This window comes from Pituophis catenifer, unplaced genomic scaffold (assembly GCF_029215685.1).
Source record: "Pituophis catenifer annectens isolate HBS135680 unplaced genomic scaffold, rPitCat1.0.hap2 SCAF_2, whole genome shotgun sequence".
Classification (NCBI taxonomy): Eukaryota; Metazoa; Chordata; class Lepidosauria; order Squamata; family Colubridae; genus Pituophis; species Pituophis catenifer.
The window spans coordinates 198,650,562-198,675,667 of record NW_027256882.1 but is presented as its reverse complement, the minus strand read 5'-3'; the positions used below and the strand labels follow the sequence as shown (position 1 = coordinate 198,675,667).

At 36.1% G+C, this 25,106-nt stretch overlaps 1 protein-coding gene across 1 annotated transcript in view; it reads left to right on the top strand.

Annotated features, from left to right (window-relative positions):
• Positions 1–17,089, top strand: part of ZCCHC7 (zinc finger CCHC-type containing 7) — a 142,593-nt gene extending 125,504 nt beyond the window's left edge. Inside the window, exons 7-9 of the mRNA XM_070938508.1 lie at positions 5,795–5,890; positions 12,296–12,413; positions 15,571–17,089. Of these exons, the coding sequence (XP_070794609.1) occupies positions 5,795–5,890; positions 12,296–12,413; positions 15,571–16,031 (675 nt within the window). The 3' untranslated portion in view covers positions 16,032–17,089. The remainder of the gene's footprint in view (positions 1–5,794; positions 5,891–12,295; positions 12,414–15,570) is intronic.
• Positions 17,090–25,106: the final 8,017 nt, after the last annotated feature.

Below are 25,106 nucleotides of genomic sequence, written 5' to 3'. Positions count from 1 at the left end.
AAACCCCAATGATGATAATGTTTCAGGGAGAATCCAATGAAGCCAATTAGAGTTCTACATAACTGTACCAAGTAGACCAGGGCTGAACAACTATGGCCCCATTACGGCCTGTTGACTTCAACTCCCAGAATGCCTGAGCCAGGCATTCTGGGAGTTGAAGTCCACAGGTTGTAAAGGGATCATAGTTGCCTAGCCCTGAAATAGACTGAAATTAGCAATCAGACTAAGAGCTGCTAAACCTACTAATACCTGAAATGTATCCTGTATTAAAACCTAAGGAATAAGAATTAAAGTGTAACAGTCTGGGATGTCCTCAGGTGACTGCTTGACCATCCTAATACCTTGTTTTAATTCCTTTAAAACATATGATGCTGAGGCTGTTTCAGAATATTCCTTGGTTATATATCTTTCATTTTCCTTGCATTGTTTAAATACTATTATTCTCGTAATGGATTTTCCTGGTTAGATCATTTCTTCAGGTGCTCTTTTCTAGAGAAATTTTAAAAAAATTATCTAGCCCTGGAATAGAGAAAATTAATCATGTCTGGTTCTAGGTATCTGAGTTTCCACCATTGTTCTTGTGTTTTCCAAGATAATTCTTTAGTACAATGGTTCTCAACTTTTTCTTTACCACGGACTCCCTTTAAATATCTTTTGTGGCCACAGACCATGACCATGGACCACCAAGACTTAACTCAAGATCATAACATTTCCTCAAGCCTTCGCAGACCCCCTGTGATGACATTATGGGCCCCCAGGGGTCCACAGACTACAGGTTGAGAACCACTACTTTAGTACATTAAGATGGCTGTCGGTTCTAGTTGCTCAGGACAACAAGCCTCTAACATATGAGCTTTATTTTTTGCAGAATGCAACTAAAGGAGAACAGTCAGTTATAGTTTTTAATAGCTTATCTTTAGATTGGACAATCTAATACAGTATTGACTTCATATTTTGCATCTCAGCTGACTTACAAAACACATAGACTTTTCAAAATTTCCCAAGCATAATAGTAAGTAACGCTAGTACTCTGTAACAGAGATTAGCCACTTTTTTTAGGAGAAGAAAGAGAAGAATACCATCACATATAATATTTAATTCTTTTAAAATTTGTGGTCTTGCAAGAATTTGGCTATGTTTAATTTTTTTACTCAGTTTGGAGTTTCTGTAGGTATAGCCAACTAGCTGTGGCCAACTTGCTACAGCCAACTCACTGTGGCCCAACTCGCTGCTGGACAATGTAACAATTCAATTACAATAATTTAAAATAAATAAAAAAATATTTTAATTGTTGTCATTCGTACTTCATTCTATCCCTCATTTTGTATCCTTCCTTTAATGATTCTATGCCACCATTTCTTTGATATTAGTGTAATTTTTGTCCTGCAGAAAGTTGGCTGTGACAAGTTGGCCATGGCGAATTGTCATAAACCCCAAGAACAGTCTCCTCCCTCCACCCCCGGGTCTTCCTAGCGTTTTTCCACAAGTGCAATTTTGTTAATCGACAAGTGTCGATCCATTGGTGGTGACAGGAATTGTCTGACTGGCTTGTCACACATGGGCTGAGAAAGAGTGGTTGCCTCACCCAATCCTGCTTTCATGCCTAATGCAGGATAGTGCTCACAGTCTCCTGAAGATTGACAACATGGCATACCAAGGTTTGCACAAGGGTTTATGACAAAACATTAGGAAGACTCGAGGGGGATGGGGACTATTCTTAAATACTTTTTGAAGAGCTGAAGGTAGCATAGTGAGTAGAACTGCATTTATATCTGTGTGGTGGGATAAATTATGGACTGAGTTTTAGGTTTTTGTATTTTAAAAAGTATATGTCTGTCTTGTAATATTTGCAATATATATTGTAGGGCAGTAAATTAGGAGTTTTTGGAAGCCGCAAACAGTGGGGATACTGAAAACTTCACAAAGCAAACTCACTGATCCTTGTGTTGTGCAGCGCAGTGTAGCATAGTTTTTAAAAAGCAGTCAAAACTCTGTTCTTTCAATGAATACTGTAGAAGTACATGGAACTCCAGCACTGCTTTACCGAAGTAGATATTTATGGATCTAGTTAAAAGAAATATTTAATGGGAATATCTGAATAATATTTAGGAATCCAAAGTGAAAGCAGAATGCAAATAAGATAAATAAAATCACTGATTGATTTCTCTCAACTGAAATTTGAAAAAAAGAAATTGTCCATTTCACACCGTACTATAATTCCCCCCCCCCTTTGTCCGCATATGTAGCTGTAAGATAATACAGGGGGGGTGGAAACCCCGGGAATAAATAATATCTTTTAATTAGTGAAATTTAAGTCAGATACATATCTCGAGAAGTAATGAGCTTCATAAAAAGAAGGCCTTATTGGATCAAAGTCAGTTTAAGATAAGGGCATCTCAAGGTCACCGAGGGAGCTGCCCAGCAGGGCTATTTGCATAAAAAATTACTGTTAGAAATAGGCGAGCAAGGCAGCCCTGGCATTTTGATCTCTTGGCCTTTGTCATGGAGATTCCTTGCAGAGAAGGGAGGAAGGCCAGTGTCCCAGATAATGATTAACTGTTTTAATGGCATTCATTCATTCATTCACTCATTCTGCACTAACTACTCATGCAGAAAAAAGGGTTATGTAAAATGACATTAGAAGAAAATCATTTGTAATCGTTGCATCGGGGCTGCACTTTGAGGAGACATTAGGAGTAAATCCGTGGCGTGGTAGGCTTATGCTTTATCTTCTGATATTTACTGAGTTTACTGGTGCATGAAAAGCTTTCAGGAAGAATAGCAGATGGGATGGACCTTTTATAGGTAATGCTATCTACTGGGTTATTACTTCTATATATTGATAGTGAAGTAATCTTCAAAATATCACTCTACAAAATATAGATTATTTAAATGTTTTTAACAAAAAAAAAATCCTATAGCAGAGCTGCTGCTATTATTTTCTACCTATTGGATCGGAAACCTTAAATGCTTTTTAAAACCGGAAATAATTAGAATATAGTGAGCTTGACAACATATTATGAGGTTCTTTTTTCCTCTTTAGACTTTTGGACAGCTGTAGGGAGGTAATGCATAGTTAAACTGAATGGCAAGTATTCAATTTAATTTGTCTCCTTAAATCTGACCTTTTCAATTACATAAATAAAAGGAAGTGCCAGACAGACATTTTTTGAGGTCATAAAGACACACATACTTCTTGCAGCCCAAAACTCCTTCAGGGTTTTTAAGAGTTTTGAAATGGAAAAAAAGCTACTTTTCATAAAATCTTTTTGTTCTCATGTATTCTGCACTTTTGGGTGCCAAACTAACATTTGGTGGACATGATTTTCACCAGTCATTATTATCAGTTAATTATAATAAGCAACTCTGTGAGTCTATTCAAACAATTCAAATATGGTGATTATTACATTCAGAAATAGAAAGATTCCACAAATCGTAAGGTTAATTGTTAAGGAATGGATATTAAATAACAGGTTTTTAATTGTATGATTGAGATCATTTTTAGGATGTATTCATACCTGGATATAGTTACCTTTTTAAAAAATTCAAGTTAAAAGTGGTATTAATCTGATTACCTCTAATTTTCACTTTTTTCCATCCATTCATTTCAAGGATTGTGTAAGAGCATTAGGATAAACCAGGAAATTCTGTTCCTTCTTGAGATTTCTAAAATACTGTAGTGATTTTTTCTTCTTTTGTTTTAAACCATGTTAGCTAAAGTTTTCTTTCTTCAGTTTCTATTGTGTAGTGAAAATGTGTTTTAACAAAGATGTTTTTTAAAAGGCTTTTTATACTCCAAAATTCAACCTATCTGTAGGTAGTGCTCCTCTCCTTGACTATCAGGTTTCCCAAATGGTTAGAAGTGGTCTTCCTTGCCATGTTTGAAGGAGATAAAGGCAAGAATTCATCTGTGCCTTAAATCTAAATTTAGATACTTGGAGCAGGAATTCTCAAACTTTGCAGTGCCTTGACCCCTTAAAATAAATTAATATCTGTGACACCTCCCATGAATACAGGGAGTGTTCAACTTACAACAATTTGTTTAGCAACCATTCAGATTTGCAGCAGCACTAAAAAAAAAGTAACTTACATCCAGCCGTTGCACTTACAATCATCGCAGGATCTCTATGCTCATGTAATCAAAATTTGAGTGCTTGGCAACTAGCCATGTGATTTACAAAGATTGCCGTGTCCTGGTGCTCTTTGCAACTTTTCCAGCATGCTTCCTACAAGCAAAGTCAATACGGGAAGCCTTAAAAACCACATGATTCGTTTAATAAGTGCAGTGATTCGGTTAACTCTGGCAAAGGAGGTCATAAAAGTGGGTGCGAGTTATTTAACATCTGCCTTGCCTATCAACAGAAATTCTAATTCTAAGTAAAACTAACGATTTCTAAAACATACAAACAGAGAAACTACTATGCATATAGTATATAGTTTCTTTATAAAGAAATATATTTTCATTAGAATTAAACCATAAAAAACAATCAAATTTACAACCATTTCTCCATGAGTTTTCAATTTTGTGTAATTGCTGAAACCTGGATATTGTTTTTGAGATAAATTCTCATTCCTCATATATTGATATTTGCTCTTTATTGAAGAAACTTTAGAAAATCCTGACCAGCGAAAAGTCTTTCCGCACAAAATGAAAGCAAATGTTGACAACAATTGAACCTTAGATGTCCATGTAATGATGCTTGTTCACCCTGGGCCAGAGCCTTGTAATATCATACTTTGGGCTTGTGGCAATTTATAGAATGAGACTCTAAGAGGAATACATTTTTACACTCAAATGTTATGCTATGGTTCTGTATGTTTTTTAAGATTGTTTTTATCCCGTCTTTATTATTCTTATAAATAACTCAAGGCAGCAAAATATCTGACATTCCTTCCTCATCCTGTTTTTCCACCAACTACAGCCCTGTGAAGTAAGCTGGGCTAAAAGAAAGTGACTGGCTAAAGTCACCCAGCTGTCTTTCATGCTTAAGGGGAGAATAGAACATACAACCTCCTGGTTTCTAGCATGGTGCCTTAACCACTAGACCAAACTAGCTCTCTATTTTTCTCATATTTTGCTATATTTCTATGTATATACGTATGTATATACAGATATAGTTATAAAAGCTGTGTTGGCGCAGTGTTTAGAATGAAGTATTGCAGGCTAATTCTGCCTATGCCAGCAGTTCAATCCTCACCGGTTCAAGGTTGACTCAGCCTTCCACCCTTCCGAAGTCAGTAAAATGAGGACCCAGATTGTTGGAAGCAATATACTGACATTGTATACCATTTAGAGAGGGCTGGAAAGCACTGTGAAGTGATATATACCGATAGTAAGTCTAAAGTCTAATATGAGTATCTATTTAACATACATACTGTATGTATGTTAAAACAACATTTAAGCTTGCACACATTGATTTGTACTCCTATGATAGTCATATTGGATATCATGTTAGAGTTTATATACTATCTTTAGATCCATATTTTATTCCACATTCTGGAATAATATTTTAATATTCACATATTTTATCCCAGAAATTCTGCTTTCACTTTTAAGTTAATGTATAATATAACTGCAGTACATTTTTTCCCAATTAGTAACAGATGTAATTCCACTGCTATTGATTTGTCTGAAGTGGTGTAGGGTTTTCTGCCTAAGCAAGAGGGTTGGACTAGAAGACCTCCAAGGTCCCTTCCAACTCTGTTATTATATTATTATACTATATTGTTTTAATTTAGTTCATTTTAATTGGAATTTTACTAAGTTTCATTGCTGCCAATTTTTTTGTTTCAGACTAGACCAGGACCACTCAAGACGGCTGACTCTTATTCTGTGCAACCTGCTTCAGCATACTGTTACAACTGTGGAGTGAAAGGCCACTATGGATTTGTAAGTCTTTTAATGTTATGAATAAACAATGTTAAGGATATTGTTGTGTTACCAACCAGCAGAGTAAGTGCATAGAGAAACGGTACTGAGAGCAATGAATACAATACATACAAACTGGTTTAACAAAGCTTTTACTTTGTAGTGAAAAACAATTGCATAGTCTTTTAATCAATCCAAGTCTTTAGCCATTCAAATCAGTCCGAAGTTACAGATATCTTCTTACCATACAAACAGCAGTAAGTGATAAACAGCAATTCAACACTGGTAACAAATCACGATGGTAGCATCCACTTCTTCACACACGACAGTAACAGTTCCAACCAACAAGTCAAGCAGTAAGTCAAGTAAGAATGACTATAGCTCGGCTCTCTCCTTATATACAGTTTACACTAGTAATTATCCACTTAAGATAAGTGGAGTCAGCAGTGCAATGACTCAACAGTACAATTAGGATAATTGCAGTCAGCAGTCAGTCAGCAGTTAGTTACAATGACTCATCAGTACAATTACTCAGCATTACATCTTAAAGTTACAGAATACATTTAAAGTTATAGAACAATATATTGCCTGAACAACTTGTTAGGCTTACACTATATATATGTATTCCCAATCATCCGTCATGTAATTTAAGCCCAAAACGTATAAAGTTGGATATAGGGTTGAAGTAGACAGTTTTAAGTAACTGTTATAAGAAAATAACTAAATCAATAAAATTGGGATTCACAAATCAGTGTTATTAAAATGTTCATGCAGTTTAAATCCAAAACATAGAAGATTGCAGTTTATACCCCACAAAGACAATGGCTATAACTTCTCTAAATAAATAACTTTATCATAACAAATATCGGAAGGCCATTAAATATTGGAGAATAACAATTTTTGTCATCTATATTTCAGCAGCAATATGTATACATTTTATTGATTAAGAACTACCAAATTATTTTCAATGCCTGTTGAGTACACAAATGCACATACAGTACACATACACACTATACCAGAGTCAGTTTGGTCTAGTGATGAAAGCAGCAGACTAGAAATTGGGAGACTGAATTCTAGTCCCATCTTAGCCATGAAAGCTGGCTGGGTGACCTTGGGCCAGACACTCTCTCTCAGCCCAACCCACCTCACAGGGTGGTTGTTGTAGGGAAAAAGGAGGAGAAAGGTATGTTGGCTATAGCAATAGCACTTAGTTTTATATATCTTCCCGTAATATTTTACAGCACTTTCTGGGAGATTTACAATATCAGCATATTGCCCCCAACGACCTCGCTCCTCAGTTTACTGATCTCAGAAGGATAGAAGGCTGAGTCAACCTTGAGCCTACCAAGATTGAACTTCAGACTATGGGCAGGGTTAGCCTGCAATACCACATTCTAACTACTGCACCACCAGAGCTCAGTTATTTTACAAATAACTCGGGGCGGATATGTTCACCACCTTGAGTTATTTGTAAAAATGATAAAATGCAGGATATAAATAAATCATTATTTCTATGGTTTGGAGAAAGTCAGGAAGACTGTTTTAATTGCATAGAGCGGGAGGTCTTCGATAGATTATCAGAATGTAAATAGAGCTTTTGAAAAGAGCTGTGGTTGGGAATATCATCAAATTTTATCGGGGGAGTAAAAATAAAATAGCAAATGGAAGACATTTATTATGATAAATATCCTGTACGTTATTGTATAAAACACAGCCAAATGATGCTTTAAAAATAGCATAGTCTACTAATATAGTTTAAAAATGGGTATGTTGTTTAAAATTTCCTGGAATTTATATGGATTGATAGTTAAAAATACTACATATGATCTGTGCAGAATTCCCCATTCTAGAATTCTTTCTAGAAATAGTTGGAATTATTTTACCACATTTCACATCTTAAGCTTCAGTGAACATCTGGCTGGTCAGATACAAGAAAAAATGATGAGAAATTGAATGACTTAATGGAGCTTGTTAACATTTCATAGACTTCATTGAGATTTTACAAGAACTTGTCATTTCTCAAAGACAGTGATATCAAATCACAATTTTAAGTGTCACCAACCTGTTATAAAAGAGAATTAAGAATCTGTAGGTATGTCAAAATGGTACTAACCAATACATTTGTTTGTTAATAAATGCAGTGAGGGGTTTGATTAAGAAAAGGTCAACAGTTAAGAGTGGTCTAGATTAACTGATACAGAGGTTTCCTGCATCTGTTAAGGCTTGCTAATATAGTTTAGTGACCAAATAGTATTCATTATAATGAACTGGAACTATCCTCAGAACAGTTGTGTATTAATTAAATCATATGGATTCAGTGGTATATCTGCCTTATACAGATACCGAGATATCTGCCTTACACTGTGACATCATGTGTTCTGAAGCAAGAACAGGTTTCCAAAAGATGTACAGGTCTCAAAAAAGATCACTGTTTTCAGCAGCTTCATATCTTGCATTTTTCAATTCTTCTTTGAATATCAGGAATGAGAAACTATGAAGACACTGCAGCTTGTGTTATAGACATTATCACAATCCTCAAGGATTAATACATAAATCTGTCCATCCATCCATCCATCCATCCATTTTCATTCATTCGTTCATTCACATTCTTTCTTGCAGTCAATGGCCAGTCTATAAAACATAATGAATACGTTAGTTTAGGAATCTACAACTATTAGCATCAGTAGAAGCAAAGAACAAGCTACTAAGCCATATTCTTCTGGGAAACGGAGCTGAAAAGAAACCTACAGGATTAGCAGTCAAGAGAGAATGATGCTGAGAATCTTTTCCCTTTAAAAGGTGTTCATACAAGAATCTAAACTGGAGAACTCATCCCAATGTTAAATCTTACTAGTCACATTTGTGCCCACATCTGCAAATTGCAGGCCCCCAAAAGAAGAAAACAAAGCAGAGACTTTGTAGCTCTGCCTAGCATTCATATTCCAAGCTGTCAGTCAGATACAACTTTTCTCAGGTGTGTTGATGAGAGCTTGAGATTTCTATCCTGTGTGTTTTACCTGTGGTGCTAAGGAACATCTCCAGAGTATTTAAAAATACAAAGCATGTGGCAGTAGTGGCAGTTGACTTAGAAGAGACAGGTCTGGGAAGTACATGTCATACACTATTCAGATTATTATTCAATGGATCCATGTTAAAACAAGTAGGAGTGGCTATTTTTAGAGGCCTCTACCTTTTTTATCCACTAGGGCTTTACTGTCAAGCTACTAAGGGAAAGGCCATCTTCTTGGAATATCTGTCTTTACAGCATCTCCAGAAACTTTGGAGGAGTATACTCTACAGCAATCAAAGGTTATTTATCCTTATTTAATAGCTAGTGATAAAATCACTAGAAAGCAGTGTGTAGAAGTAAATGGAAAATCACTGAGAGGTCTTTATTTCTTCCATGAAACTACTCTTTATCATGATGATTCACATACATGGGTTATATGTCTGAGCAGAGCTTACTCGGAATCTTCTCAAGCTTATTAAAATGTCTTGCCGAAAATTTTGGACCTGTGTTCTTTTGAGATCAGAATCAGAATATAACTGTACACTCCTTTTCCAAATAGTAAACGAGAAGTCATTCCCTTTGCTCTTTGTTTGCTTTTCACTTTCATTGAGATCAGTATATGTTTTTAGTTTTTTTGGGTCCATCCCAGACATTGTGGATTTTTCAAAATTGATTGTTGCAGCCATTAGATTTTGTTATAAGATCAGCAACCAAAACTGCCCTCTTTTGATCTGTGGTCATTTTGCAAGAGCTGGGATTCTATCTGCATCTTTTCTACATTAGATCCTCCTTTCATAATTATGTAGGACCACTTCCTATCTGTATATAGCATTATCATCTGGATTTTCATTCTCAAAAGGATGTAGCTTTTAGAACTGCAGTCCTTTGTATTGTACTTTATGAGCACTAAGCCCCTCTAGATAATAGGCCAGCTATTCACCCATGAGTGTATGATCACAGAGACCACAGTGAAGAACTGATTACTTATCTGTAACTGAAGTTTTTTTGAGTAGTTATCTATGAGTTCACTCAACCCTCCCTCCTACCTTCTTTTGTTCTGGGTGACCTCAATATTTCTCTTAGAATTCACTATATTGGTTTCAGGCATGGAGGGGATTTAGGGAAAGCTGCACCTAGTCATGTGTGGTATGCAGAGAGCTGCACTTCAGCCAAGAAATTCCATATACTTGAGAAGTTTCAAAACAGTTTTATTCAAGATATATTGCGTGTAAATTGGCAGGTGATCTCTTCAGTTACATTAAATAACCAGTTGTTTTAAATCAAATTTAGAAATTGGGAAATGTTATTTGTTGGTTTAGAATGAGATGTCATCAGCATGTGTATGATAGACAACTACCCCCCCTCGCTCTCTCTCTCTCTCTTTCTCTCTGTGAGAGAGAGAGAGAGAGAGGCTGACTAAAAATGCCACAGAAATCTTGAACTACTGTAAGGTATGGAACGGGTGAAATCCAGCAGGTTCTGAGAGGTTCTGGAGAACCGGTAGCAGAAAATTTGAGTAGTTCGGAGAACCGGCAAATGCCACCTCTGGCTGGCCCCAGAGTAGGGTGGGGATGGAGATTTTGCAATATCCTTCCCCTGGAGTGGGTGGGAGTGGAGATTTTGCAGTATCCTTCCCCTGCCACACCCACCAAGCCACACCCTCAGAACCAGTAGTAAAAAAAATTGGATTTCACCACTGGTATGGAAGCTATAAGGATGTAGAAGGAGAGACATAAAATCCAATAGATGAAAATATAAGTAGCTCAGGGTTGAATTGTGGGTCCTTGGTGCTGTCTGAGCTTGGCTGTTTGCTTCTTAGGTAACATCATCAGTGCTATTGAGTGTGAAGTTTGCTCCCTGTTTATATACAGTAGCTTGCCTTGCCAGTCTTGGTGAGGTTGTGGTTTTCTCCTTGATTGTTCCTTCATTAGGGTATTGTTTTCTGATTGATTGCCTGGTATATATACAGGCCTTTTCAGTATTAGCCTCCAAATTTTGAAGTATTGTATAGTTGACCCCAACTTTTCATTCATTTAGAAAGACCCTTTTATTCTCACAAGTCTTTGGCCAATAATATGATTGTCATGCAATTATTTATTGTATTAAAAGAATATTCCGTAACATTTTAATTTTTGGTTACTTGCACTGCACAGATATTGCAAATATTGTTAAAGAAATAAATAACGCTTCAATATGATTAAACTTTTTCTTACAAAAGCAAAAGTTTTTATTCATTGTGATTTTTCTATCTGCTGCTCTAAAATTGTGATCTTTAGATGAAAGATAATGCTATCAGAGTAAAGTGAGATGAACTGCATATAAATTTAATAAAATTAAGTAAGTAAGTAAGTAAATAAATAAGAAAGATAGATGCCTGGATTTCTTGATTACAGTGAGTTCTTACTTTCATCCTGAATATTTGAATTCTGGAGCCTAGAAGACAAGTGTAGGTGGAATTTCTTACTAAACTGAGACAGTAGCAACAGTTGTAGATAGAACAAGATGTGGTTTGGAGAGATTTTCTTTGGTCTGTTCAAGTCAAAAGCAACATAAGATCATAGGAAGGAGTCATTGTATTATAGAAAATTTCACTCTCTCCTTTGGACTTGTTCCAAGTTTGAACATTTTTCTCATAGGTAAGAAAGATACGTAGTTTAGGAATGTTATTGCTATATACCGTATTTTTCAGAGTATAAGACGCACCAGACTATAAGACGCATCTATCTTTTTTGGTGAGGAAAACAAGAAAAAGAAATCTGCCTCTGCCACCCAGCAATTTTGCCTCGTTGCAGCAAACAGCAAATAGCCTGCTTTACTTTCATTTTTGTTTTCAGCATAGCTTGATTAGCACAAGAAAAACAAAATCATCTCCCAGCAATTTACCTCCTTGCAGCAAGCAGCAGAGGCCCAGGCAAAACAGATGACAGCAAAACAGCTGAGAGTTGGGAGGCCGATCCAATCAACTTGTGCTAATTAGGCTGTGCTGAAGCTGAAATGGGCTGTTTCTTCTTGCTGCTTGCTACAAGGAGGTAACTACTGGGAGGCAGAGGCCAAAGGATGGGGGCCAGTGGGTGGGTGGGGCTACATTCAGTGTATAAGACGCACCTAAATTTTCACCTCCTTTTAGGGGGGGGGGAAGGTGCATCTTATACTCCGAAAAATACAGTAGTACCAAAAAATGGTCTTGAACTTACGGTTAAGGCTCCCTAGGTCCTAAAGGAAGCATAATATCTCTATTGATGATGCTATATGGGAAGAAAGTGAGAACTTTTTGCCATTCATTATAGACCTATCTGAAATGCAGCTCAGATTCGACATATGGTTGATCTTGTTTCCAATAAATGAATACAGGTAATTCTCAACATAGGATCATAACTGGAACCAGAATTTAAATAATATTAAAATATGATTTGCAGGAATGCTTGGAGAAGCGAATGTTTGGAGGAACATTTCCTACTTTCCCCTTTATCTATTACTATGACAATGAATATGACATCAAGAGGAGCCTTCAGAGAGCAAAGAAAAAAGTGCAAGGTATGATATGAATATATATGTGTGTGTGTACATATATATATATATATATATATGTATGTATGTATGTATGTATGTAGATAGATAGATGATAGATAGATAGATAGATAGATAGATAGATAGATAGATAGATAGATAGATAGATGATAGATAGATGATAGATAGATTTTGGTGTTGTTTTTTAAAAAACGCTTATCAATTTACTATCATGTTTACTGCCTCTTTTAACCTAATCTAGATTAAGATGAATAACCCTGGTCAGAAGGCTTGATCCATTATCAGTGTGCTGCTCGCTGTTTTTTTTTTACAAATTACCTCTAAAATTGATAGATATGCAAGAGTTTATTTTATTATATTTATTTAATTGCAAACAGGATATATATTGATTTTTCTTTCTTTTTTTAATTTTCAAAAAACCTTTATTAAAATTTAAAATATTAAAATACTAATACAAATACATCTGTAACAAAAATACATCCATGATAGTTGTACAATTCAACGTTGTTCCAACAGTACACAAATCTTAACTCTATTCATATATTCTCAGATATTCCTTCTTGATCAAATATATGTAAACACAATTTATGTCATTTTTTTTTTAATAAAAAAGTTTTTATTTTCTGATCAAACAAGTATACAATATAAACAATCATTCATACTATCATCAGAAAAAAAGAAAAAAAATCAATTTGGTAAACTCAATCTTCAACCCCTCCTCACCACCCACCACCCCCGACTTCCCAGAACAAAAATAGGGCATAGATTTCACCAAACATTCGCTAAAATAAACTAGCTAACTGCAAGATTTAATAACTCCCAAGACCCCTTAACTCCCCTTTTACAATTTCATCAACCTCCCTTTATATAAACACAAAGTAACATGTAATCCAATAACTCTAAGAATTTTAAAACCATTAACAAATCTTAAACATTCAAACCTAAAAACATTTTTCCCCCTCCTACTTTTCTCAAAGTTCAGATATTTTGAAATCTCATAACAAAAAATAAACCTTAGATATTCACTAATTAAATTTCTACATTTTTATAATTAACCATTAGTACATTAACTAGAAAACCAAAAAAGATTAATCAACCATTAATACATCATATTTAAAAATCAATATTCAACTTTATACTTTTTCCCCCTCAGTAGTTATAACACCTAAAACATAATCAATTTAAACCATGAATAGAACAACTGCAAAGCCAAAAAAAAAAAAAATTAATCTTCCATTCTTGGTTTCTTATTTTAAAATCTCATAACAAAAAATAAACCTTAGATATTCACTAATTAAATTTCTACATTTTTTAAGTTTCTAAATTTCCCCCCTTCATTATTCCTCCCTCCAATTTTTAAAATTTAAAAGATAATCAACAACATAATTAACCATTAATACATAAACTAAAAAACCAAAAAGGATTAATCAACCATTAGTACATCATATTTAAAAATCAATATTTAACTTTATACTTTTTCCCCCCTCAGTAGTTATAATACCTACAACATAATCATTTTTAACCATGAGTAGAACAACTACAAAGCCAAAAGAAAAGATTAATCTTCCATTCTTGCTTTCTTTTTATATTTTTTCCAATCTTTCTGCATCCCTCCTACTTCTATTTTGAGGAGGTTTTTCATTTTAATTTGAGGTTGATATAACTGCAAAAATTGTCCCCTTTTTAAAAAAGTTTCCTCTGATTTAGAGCCCCCAAATCGCCTCTTCATGCTTATATAAATCAGTTCATTCCTTCGTCTGTAAAACCAAAGTTTGTCAAGAGTTTGTGAAGAAAAGTTCAATTGTTTCTTTTCTATTAAATGTATAGATGCCACTGACAAGTCTCCTTCATCTTCTGAAACTTCGAAAGTCTGGTCATTTACTACTTTTTTCCAAACCAAGTCATAATTTTGAAGGATTCTATCAATTTTTCCGAAAAGAGCAGAGAGTAAGCTCGAAAATTCTTGAGAAAATTCTTCCACCCTCTCTGCTGCAATATCTCCTGAGTTGTCATCATGCTCCGTAGTTGTTTTGATTTCCTCAGTCATTTCTGTTGTTATCCCTTTAAGAATTGCTATTTGGTTACTTATAGCTGCAGTATGATTATTCATGGCTTCTTTTATAAATTCTGTAAATTCTGCATCAAAATCCTTACAACTCTGTAAATCAGACAACTGTTTCATTTCTGACACCTCCAAATAGCATCCAGCACTTTCAAGATCTCCTTTCTTAGAAGCCATTTTATTTTAAAGAAATTTTCTTTCTTCCCACAACCATAAAATCATAAAGTCAGAGCCATCCTTTTGAGCAGCATTCAGCAATTTCTTTATAAACAATCTTTTCCCAAACAGCTCTTCAAAATCTATTCCAGCAACTTAAAGCCAGTCTCTGAGCACAAGTCTATTAGCAAAAACTTTTTCTAACTTTCCCTTTTAAAATCGCAACAAAGAAACGCCATCTTAACTTCCAGCTCAGAAAATCCAATTAGAAACATTGTATCCCCGGAGTTAAGTGTTATACTTGCAAAAAGCTTGTCCTCCTGCTTCTGTTCCGCCTGCTTTTTTGAAATCATTTAATCTTCTGTTTGACAGCAGAAATTGGACGCAACACCTAGCTCTGTAAAAAAAAAAACAGAGTCCCCCCGGATCCGGAGCTTCAGTGGGCTGAACGGGGAGCTCTCACCCTCCTAACCCCTGGAATTAATCCAGGGGTTTTCAGGGAGCTCTACCCTCACCCACCTGCTCTCCTCCCCTTCTTTTCCCGAAGGGGAGATTTTCAAGCCGTTTGACAGCTGATTAACGCTGTCAGAACGGCTCAACGGAATAACGGGGCGGCGGTCTAAAAAGACCGTCAATGGTGCTGCGGAGCCAACCCGGAAGTCCCAATTTATGTCATATTTTGATGTATATATTTCCTATTTTTATTTTCTATCCATTGATACCAGTTTTCCCAGTTTGAGTAATATTCCGAGTCTTCCGGATATTCTGAATATTTCTTCCTTAATTAAGGAAGAATTAAGTCCTTCCTTAATTCTATAGTAAGGTGTTTTTTTTTGAGTGTGCAGAAATGGACAAACTTACTATATTGATTTTTCTAATTAGGGAGTAACAAGTATTTAGTGTTCTGTGTTTAAGTGATGTATCATCAAGTGTTTTATTTTGCAGAACTTCAGGACGCTGGCCTTCTACCAAAGTCTCCAAAAAGACTACATATAGATTATGATCGAGAAGAGCACAAACGTAAGAAAAAGAGGGAAGTTTGGAAGGAACATGGCAAGAGGGGAGATCATAAGAACCTAAGGAAAAAGTCTCATGCAGATCTAGTGAAAGAAAGGAAGCGTAAGAAGGAAGTTCAGAACAACTATATGATAGAAGAGTGCTTTCCTAGAGGTGGCAACGTGAATGCACATAAGAGGTGCAGAAGGAAAACTCCTTATCATCAAAGTGGGGGCTTTCTGGCAGATGGCAAAACTGAAAATCACCGAGTTTCTGTGGAGTCAGCCAAAAAGCGGAAGAGAAAGAAAAAGCAGAGGAGCCACTCAAACAATAGTTGCACCAGGGATGAAAGTTTATTTCTTATCAAACAGAAGAAAAAGAAAATGACACCGAAAGCCAGCTTGATCTGAGGTGGAGCTTCATTCCTTCCACAAAATGCACACTGGGCTATCACAGCACAGAGAGTGTATCGGTAACCATTCCACGAGGAGAGAGCATCTTGGTTTGTAATGACAAAGTTATTTATGCATTAGAGGTACATTATTTGATAAATGTTTTTACAATTCCTGCATTGGATAGACTATAGAGAAAAGGGGTGGGGAGTGACAAGATGAAAGCAATTAAAAAAAAATACATTTCCTCAGTTGCATATACACTTTGTAAATCTGTGTCTCAAAATACATCTGCTTAATGCATATAGTTTATTTGCACGCAAACTTTGAAGGAAAAGTAGACAAATTGACAGGTGACCCAGGTATGGATACAAAAACAAATGGAGGTAGCCATTTCACCTGCTTAATAGAAGGGACAAAAAGAGAAGTGCAAATGATTTGCGTTTACAGGCCTTAGGAAGGTCTAGTGGCATCATGTTTCCTCTGCTGATTTGTTTTGAAAAGTGTTTGGAATGAATTTAAGAAATGGGGAAGGATGTTGTATGAGAAATATTATTTGCTTCCTAATTTATTTTCCCCCATAGAGTGTTTCAGGATGTGGCCATCTTATGCCACATTCTTAGATAGGATTACCCTCAAATTTGTCATAGACTTAGCACTATAATTTGACTTGACACGGGCCAGGTCAATCTTTGTTCAAGTGAGAAAGCATAAGCTGCACTGAAGTCCAATTTTTAAAATATATAATCACGTACGGCTTTTTCATGTTTCTGAGAAATAAATTATTTTATAACTCATTTTATTAAAATGAGGTATTTTTGTACTTTGAATTGCAATTCGAAATTTACATCTGAAAAACATTGCATAACATAAAGGGAAAGTAACCATTTTGATGCCTGCTTTTTTTTCTTTTTCAAAATCAAGTGTTTTATCTTCTTTCTTTAATTCTGTCAATTTCATGTGACCTCCAGTGAGACTTCAGCTTCCCAAACATGCTGCTTTTTTCACTCTTGTTAATTTCTATGTAAAAAGATGTATTTTACATAGGGGATTGATTATTAAAAATTAAAATGTTATTTTTATACTGAGTCTGGTTTATTTTTTTACATGTTAAAATAACAAGTACATCAAGATATGATAACAGAACATGCCACCTTTGTCAGGCACAAGAAATCAGGAACCAAAATTGATCAAATGAGTACAAATTTAATCCATGCTAGCTCACTACAAGAATCTGAACTACCAAAGACCAAGGCAAATTGGCAGTAGATGAGAATGGGGCTGAATTTAGATCTCTTGTGGGCCCAAAGGGACTCCAAACTATTTACATGCTTGACCCTACTCTTGGACTTAACCTGATCATCTCCTACATCCTTAGTACTATTGCCTGGAGCATTTAGTGAGTAACCTATCCATGCTGCAATCTGAGTTAATAGGACTTGGTATATAAACAAAATTCCAATTTTATGTACACCATAGGAAATTTACAAAAGAAAGATGCTCTTGTAGTCCACCATAACTTTCATGACAAAGCTGCTTCTTGTCATAATTTTCTCTGAAGTTAATGTGTTATCCTGGATTTTTAAGAGTCTCACGCAAAACTTACACACACTTTTGCCAGCTCTGTATGTTGATCTTCTCTTCCCCTGCAAGAACAATTTCCCTATGAGAATCTAAATTCTAAACTATCCTATGTTTGTAACTCTTATTTCTAAATTTAAAAAGAGTTAATAGTTAATAGAGTGTTTATAATGGATGCAGAGATATATTAGAGGAGTCATTGAGATGCCGTGGCTGAAAGCAAGTTCATTACAATCTACTCCAATCATGGATGACACTAGATGACACACATCCAATCTTTGCAAGTCTGGTTAAAATCATTCAAATATTATATGCTCCCAAAGTATGTCCATAACATCACTGTAATCACATATAGCAGTAAAAATATTAAAAAGAAAAAGATCTGATGGCCATTAATTCAGGCTAGTTTAAATTATTTGTTTAAAGCTCTATAGTAAGTCAATTCTCAACAAACAAGCTACATGGATATACTGTATATGTACGTGGTTTTGATTTTGAAGCTCAAGGGGACAAGTGCTGATTTTTTTTTAAGCAATGTTAATTAGGTCTTTCACCACCTCAAACACCATCCCCAATAATTCAACTTCCTAATTATTCTATAAATGGCTTGACGGTTACCTAAAAATACAGTTTTTATCCTGTTCTTTAATGCTTACACTGATTCTAAGCTTAAGGAAGCAAACTTACCACCATGGCTGAGTTACCGCAAGCCTAAATCTGTCTTTAAAAAGGTTCTATTGAATACCAGTTGGATTTTCTATGCACTGTGGATTTTCATTCCGTCTTTTAATTTTTACTTTAATTACTAAACTTTTAACAATAGATCAACGTAACCCCAAGCTTTTAACATAATAATATAAATGTTGGACCTTAAAAGGAATTAAGTTTGCTTTAGGAAACTTCTTTCATTAAAAGCTTCAGGAATTGCCTTTGAAAATAGTATGTGGGGGGGGGGTCTATGATTTGGGTGTATGTTTACACATGTTCTCGTTTATTTCTATACATTAAATAAACGTCAATGGATCTGAGGTTTTGATAAAATACAGTTAGCATCTATTAACAGTTTCAATGTCAACCTTTAAAACTGAAAAGTGCTTTATCTAGTACTTTGATCTTTCAGAACCATAGTATATTTACAAGTAATAAAAATAAATCTAGTAATCTGTAACTTACTTAGTATTCATATGCTCTCTTTTTCCAACAACAATTTGTAATTCCAATCAATAGATATATACCATGAATGTCAGATTCATAATTTCAAGAATTGAGGTACTAAAGATACTTTTCTATTTCTGTTTCCTATTAATAGAATAGGTTTGAATATTAAACAAAAGAGAACATTTCCAGCTTTGATTACTACTTCATAAATAGTAATCAAAATCATGCTTTCATCAAATTCAGACCATTTCTTTGCTTCAGAGAATCTAGTGAGGATATTAAACATTTGGATTGGGGGAGGGGGAAGTCTTCAATTCCCTGCAAATATTTGACTTAACCTGGAACATTTGGGTAAGACATTTTAACAGCTAAATATATGCTTAACAAATATTAATATTGTAAATGTGAAATATAAACCTCTTTCCTGAAGAAATTCCTTCCTTTAATAAATTAACTTTGTTCTATGTATATATTACATAATATCTTACTCTCCTCAATTTTACATTAATTTTCCTATATTCAGTTCCGTTAGTTCCAATCTAACGGAATGTTGTAAAGAAATTAGGTAAAGAATGAGGACTCTGCCCATCTGTGGGATAACTCTAAAGGTTGAATTTAATGGAAATAAGTTTGCCATGTATGGAGAAGGCAAAGAAGAAAAACTGCATTCAAAAATAAGCCAGATCTGATTGTAGATTGTGGAGAAAGATATTCCAGAGAGGTAACTGGGCACTGGCTTTTCTCCTCTCTCTCTCTCTCATTAAAAAGTTTTATAAAGCTAAGAGACAATACAAACTGAAATCATAAAGAAAAAAGAATAGAAAAAATTACGAAGTGCAAAAGAAAACGAAAAAGGAGAAATTGAGAAAAAAACCCTCAAATTTGAAGTTTTGTTTTGAACATCAGGCCCAGCTGTGTAAACATACATGAGTGACAATAATGACAAATTATTTTCTGATGAAGGAACATAAAAACATTTGGAATCTGGTAATTAGTAAAAGACAAATCAGTCTTGACACATTTCTTTGTTCATGCAACTGTGATCAGCTGTTCCTTTTCAATGAAATAAGTGGGTGATGCCGTAATCCAACATGAAGTATTAAATTCTTCCATGGGTGGACACCATTTTTATTTCTGATAGTCCTCAACTTTGACCATTTATTTAACAATGGGTCAAAGTTACAATGGTCTCAGAAAAAGTAACTTAAAAACTGTCCTTAAAGTTATGACTGTTGCACCACCCTTTAGTCATGTGATCACAATTTGGGTGCTTGGCAAATGGCTTATATTTACAACGGTTGCAGGGCCATATGATCATGATTTGTAAGTTCTCAACTGGCTTCTGATAAGCAAAGTCAACTGGGGAAAAACAGATTCTCTTCACAATCATATGCTTCGCTTAACAACAGTGGCGATTGACTTAATGGCTGTGGTAAAAATTAAAATTGGGTTTGGTCACATGATGTCTTACTTAATGACCACATTGCTTAGGGATCAAAATTCCAGTCCCAACTGTGGTTGTAATTTGAGGGCTACCTGCAGGGAACCTGTTGTGGATTTCTGAGAGAATGAAATATATTTAAATGGCAAAAATGCAGGAATTACTATTGCAGGTTAATGTTGCATTTTACTAATGCATGTTGTTTGCAGTGCATTAGTGCAGGAGTTGCCAAAAATGCCACATTCAGTTCAGCCAAACTATTAAACTCACTTTCATATTACAGGCAACCAGCAACAAGAAGCTCTCCTTTTTTATGTATCTCTTCCATTCTCAACAATGGTGAATTAAATCCTCTATTCAGTTAGCTCTCTTTGTAAGAACCAATGTGTTTTCTTGAAATCCAGGAGCTTATTAAGAACTACAACCTTTGGATAGGGATGATGTCCTGATGTTGTTGAATCTCAACTGAAATGCATCAGATCATGTCCTCTTAAAAACGCACAACTTTTTAAAAGACTACGATTCTAGGTTCTACCATAACTCACGACCTAAAATGGACACCCAATATCAAAAACGTCATCAAAAAAGCACAACAAAGAATGTTCTTTCTGCACCAACTCAGAAAGCTCAAACTGCCCAAGGAGCTGCTGATTCAGTTCTACAGAGGAATTATTGAGTCTGTCATCTGCACCTCTATAACTGTCTGGTTTGGCTCTGCAACCCAACAAGACAGACACAGACTTCAGAGGATAATTAGAACTGCAGAACAAACAATTATTACCAACCTGCCTTCCATTGAGGACCTGTATATTGCACGAGTCAAAAAGTGGGCTGTGAAAATATTTACAGACCCCTTGAATCCTGGACATAAACTCTTTCAACTCCTACCCTCAAAACGATGCTATAGAGCACTGTACACCAGAACAACTAGATACAAGAACAGTTTTTTCCCGAATGCCATCACTCTGCTAAACAAATAAATCCCTCAACATTGTCAAACTATTTACTAAGTCTGCATTACTATTAATCTTCTCATCCATCTCCTCCCACTTATGACTGTATGACTGTAACCTTGTTGCTGATATCCTTAAGATTTATATTGACTGTTTCCCTATGACTATCATTAAGTGTTGTACCTTATGATTCTTGATGAATGTATCTTTTCTTTTATGTACTCCAAGAGCGTATGCACCAAGACAAATTCCTTGTGTGTCTAATCACACCTGGCCAATAAAGAATTCTATTCTATTCTATTCTATTCTATTCTATTCTATTCTATTCTATTCTATTCTATTCTATTCTATTCTATTCTATTCTATTCTATTCTATTCTCTGCATTTATGTTCCAATGCCTAGTGCCCCTCCATCTCAAGAAAAAAAATATAAATAAAAGTTGGACATTATCTCTGAAAGTTACATGTAATTCAACAGTCAGCTAAGCAGTAAGCTAAAATCCTTTCTGAAGCTTGCTGCTTTCTAGACTTCACAAAGGGGCAATTTGCATCGGATAATTATTTTCTATTAAGTGATAACAATCCTGTTCCATATGGAAATAATCTTGTCCAGAGGCCAAATAGTTTATCCAGAATAGGAAACAAGTATTCATATGTGTGAAACAATGAGACATTTGTGTTGTCATTTGCTCTTCGAGAAATATTGGAGGCAAGAGGAAATTGTTGAGAAGGGGCCAGCACTGAGGACAGTGCCATCATAATCCAACAGGTCTCCATCTGCAGTTTGGTTTTAAGCATCTAAATGTTAATCAGAGGGATCCAGGTTGGTTTATGAAGCTCTCTCATTCTCTTCCATCTTTGGCAATTAATTGGAAGTGAGAACATGTATTGTATCCTGACTTTGATGGAAAGGCAAGATAGAAATCGTGGTAGAATGAAACATCTCGGTAAGGTCACGTGAGTCCCTTGCATTGGTTACTTAGATTTTTAGTTTATAATCAGAGTCTCTTGTGTCCCTTTAAAAACATTATGCTCAACCACTGGAAAGGCTAATTTTTCCATAATTTTAAAAGAACTGTCACATGCAAAAGAAATTATCTGCCGTACGCAAGAGAAATAAGTAATGTTAATGGTTCCACTAGTTCATTATTTCATTCAGCAGCTTTTGTGTTGGAAATGCATTCATTAGCATCAAATCCCACTTGTGAGGATTTAAATCATCAAATGCCCACTTTTCAGCATCAGGGCGAGAAGGCTCTGCGTGTTCATGTAGGCTGCCCTGAGACCTACCACCTGGCCTTGCATCCAACCCTCTGGGCCACAAACAGATCTGAAGGCCTGAGTCCCCTTGTAAGGCAAATCACACAAAAAAATGGGTGGACAAAGGATAGAGAAGGACATTGTGCACGTGGGGATATTCCTTTTCAAGAGGGTTAGACAGTAGTAGGTTTCAATTTCAGTCGCTACCAGTTCGCTCATGGGCGTGCAGGCGCTCACGCATGTGCACGATGCTTCTGCGCATGCACAGAAGCTTCTGCACATGCGCAGAGACGTCCAGGTGGGTGGGCGGAGACTCCCACCATCACCACTACCGGTTCGCCCGATTCGGGGCGAACCGGTAGCAACCCAACACTGGGGTTAGAGTTTAAAAGACTTTAAAGGAAAATTATCTGACCTTGACCATTCAGGAGATAATCATAATCTTGCCAAACTGGGAAGAACAAAAGCTAAGAAACCAGTCTGGAAGATGACATTCTCTTCTCAGTGGGCAGTCTCCATTTTGTCATTTTTGGAGGATTATAGTTTTTTCCCCCGATGCTGGCTAAAAAACAGTTAAAGACACAGCCCAGGTAACAGTGAATGTATTCATTCATTCATTCATTCATTCATTCATTCATTCATTCTATTTATTTAGTTATTTAGTTAGTCAAACATGTATAAGATAACAGATATAAGTATAAACATGATTATGAATACAGGAAATGGATACGTATAAATGGAGACAGTAAGACGGAGGAGCCTGAGTGGCGTAGGAGGCTAATGCCTCCTAAGGCAGCATTTAACATCCAGCTGCCTGCAATTACTGCGAGTTCAATTCTCACCAGGCTCAAGGTTGACTCAGCCTTCCATCCTTTCTAAGGTAGGTAAATTGAGGACCCAGTTTGTGGGGGCAATAAGCTGACTTTGTATAAATAATGAAGAATAGCCTTCAAAAATATGAAGGCTATTGCTTAACGCACTGTAAGCCGCCCTGAGTCTCCGGAGAAGGGCGGCATATAAATCAAATAAAAGAAAAAAAAAAAGACAGGGATGGTAGGCGTGTTGGTGCGCTTATGCACGCCCCCTTTACGGACCTCTTAGGAATGGAGTGAGGTCAACAGACAGTCTAAGGTTAAAGTTATTTAACTTTAAATTTAAATTTGGAAAGGAAGTCTGAGATCTGGGCTGCGTAAACTTTTTCTGGTATATGTCTCAGTGAGATCCTGTGCTAAGTGGGTAGGGATAGTTCTTGAGATGAGAGCGACCAAGATCAGCTTACTCAAAAAGCAGTTGTTCGCTTCTTCTTCCTTCCCTTTTTCTTTTCAACTGTTTTCTAGGTCTCTTTATCTTGCTATTTATAACAAAGATTTAGGAATAGAATAGAATAGAATAGAATAGAATAGAATAGAATAGAATAGAATAGAATAGAATAGAATAGAATAGAATAGAATAGCAGAGTTGGAAGGGACCTTGGAGGTCTTCTAGTCCAACCCCCTGCCCAGGCAGGAAACCCTACACCACTTCAGACAAATGATTATCCAACATCTTCTTTAAAATTTCCAATGTTGCAGCATTCACAACCTCTGGAGGCAAGTTGTTCCATTGATTAATTGTTTAACTGTCAGGAAATTTCTCCTTAGTTCTAAGTTGCTTCTCTCCTTGATTAGTTTCCACCCATTGCTTCCTGTCCTACCCTCAGGTGCTTTGGAGAATAGCTTGACTCCCTCTTCTTTGTGGCAACCCCTGAGATATTGGAACACTGCTATCATGTCTCCCCTAGTCCTTCCCTCCATTAAACTAGACATACCCAGTTCCTGCAACCTTTCTTCATATGTTTTAGCCTCCAGTCCCTTAATCATCTTTGTTGCTCTTCTCTGCACTCTTTCTAGAGTCTCAACATCTTTTTTACATCATGGCGACCAAAATTGAATGCAATATTCCAAGTGTGGCCTTACCAAGGCATTATAAAGTGGTACTAACACTTCAGGTGATCTTGATTCTATCCCTCTGTTTATGCAGCCCAGAACTGTGTTGGCTTTTTTGGCAGCTGCTGCACCACTGCTGGCTGATATCTAAATGGTTGTCCACTAGGACTCCAAGATCCCTCTCACAGTTACTACTATTGAGCAAGGTACCACATATACTGTACCTGTGCTTTTTGTTTTTCTTGCCTAAATGTAGAACCTAACTTTTTCCACCATTGAATTTCATTTTGTTGGATAGCACCCAATATTCAAGTCTGTCAAGATCCTTCTGTACCTTGAGCCTATCTTCTGGAGTGTTGGCTATTCCTGCCAGCTTGGTGTCATTTGCAAATTTGATGAGTTCCCCATCTATCCCCTCGTCCAAGTCATTGATGATGTTGAAGAGCACTGGGCCTAAAACAGAGCCCTGGGGTATTCCACTGCATACTTCCCTCCATGTAGATTCAGTTCCATTGAGGACTACACATTGAGTGCAGTTGGTCAGCCAGTTACGAATCCATCTGGTGGTGATGCTGTCTAACCCACATTTTCTACTTTATCTAGTAGTAAGTTATGGGTAGGAAATTCTTCCCAGACCACCAGTGGTCACCCACCAAAAGATCAGACTGCTAACGAAAAGGAAATTCCATTTGCCTTTTCTTTGGTAAATTATTGGCTGATAGAATTTCTAAGGAGGAAGATGGCTGGTGGCAGCAGATCTGCATGGCTGCTTCAG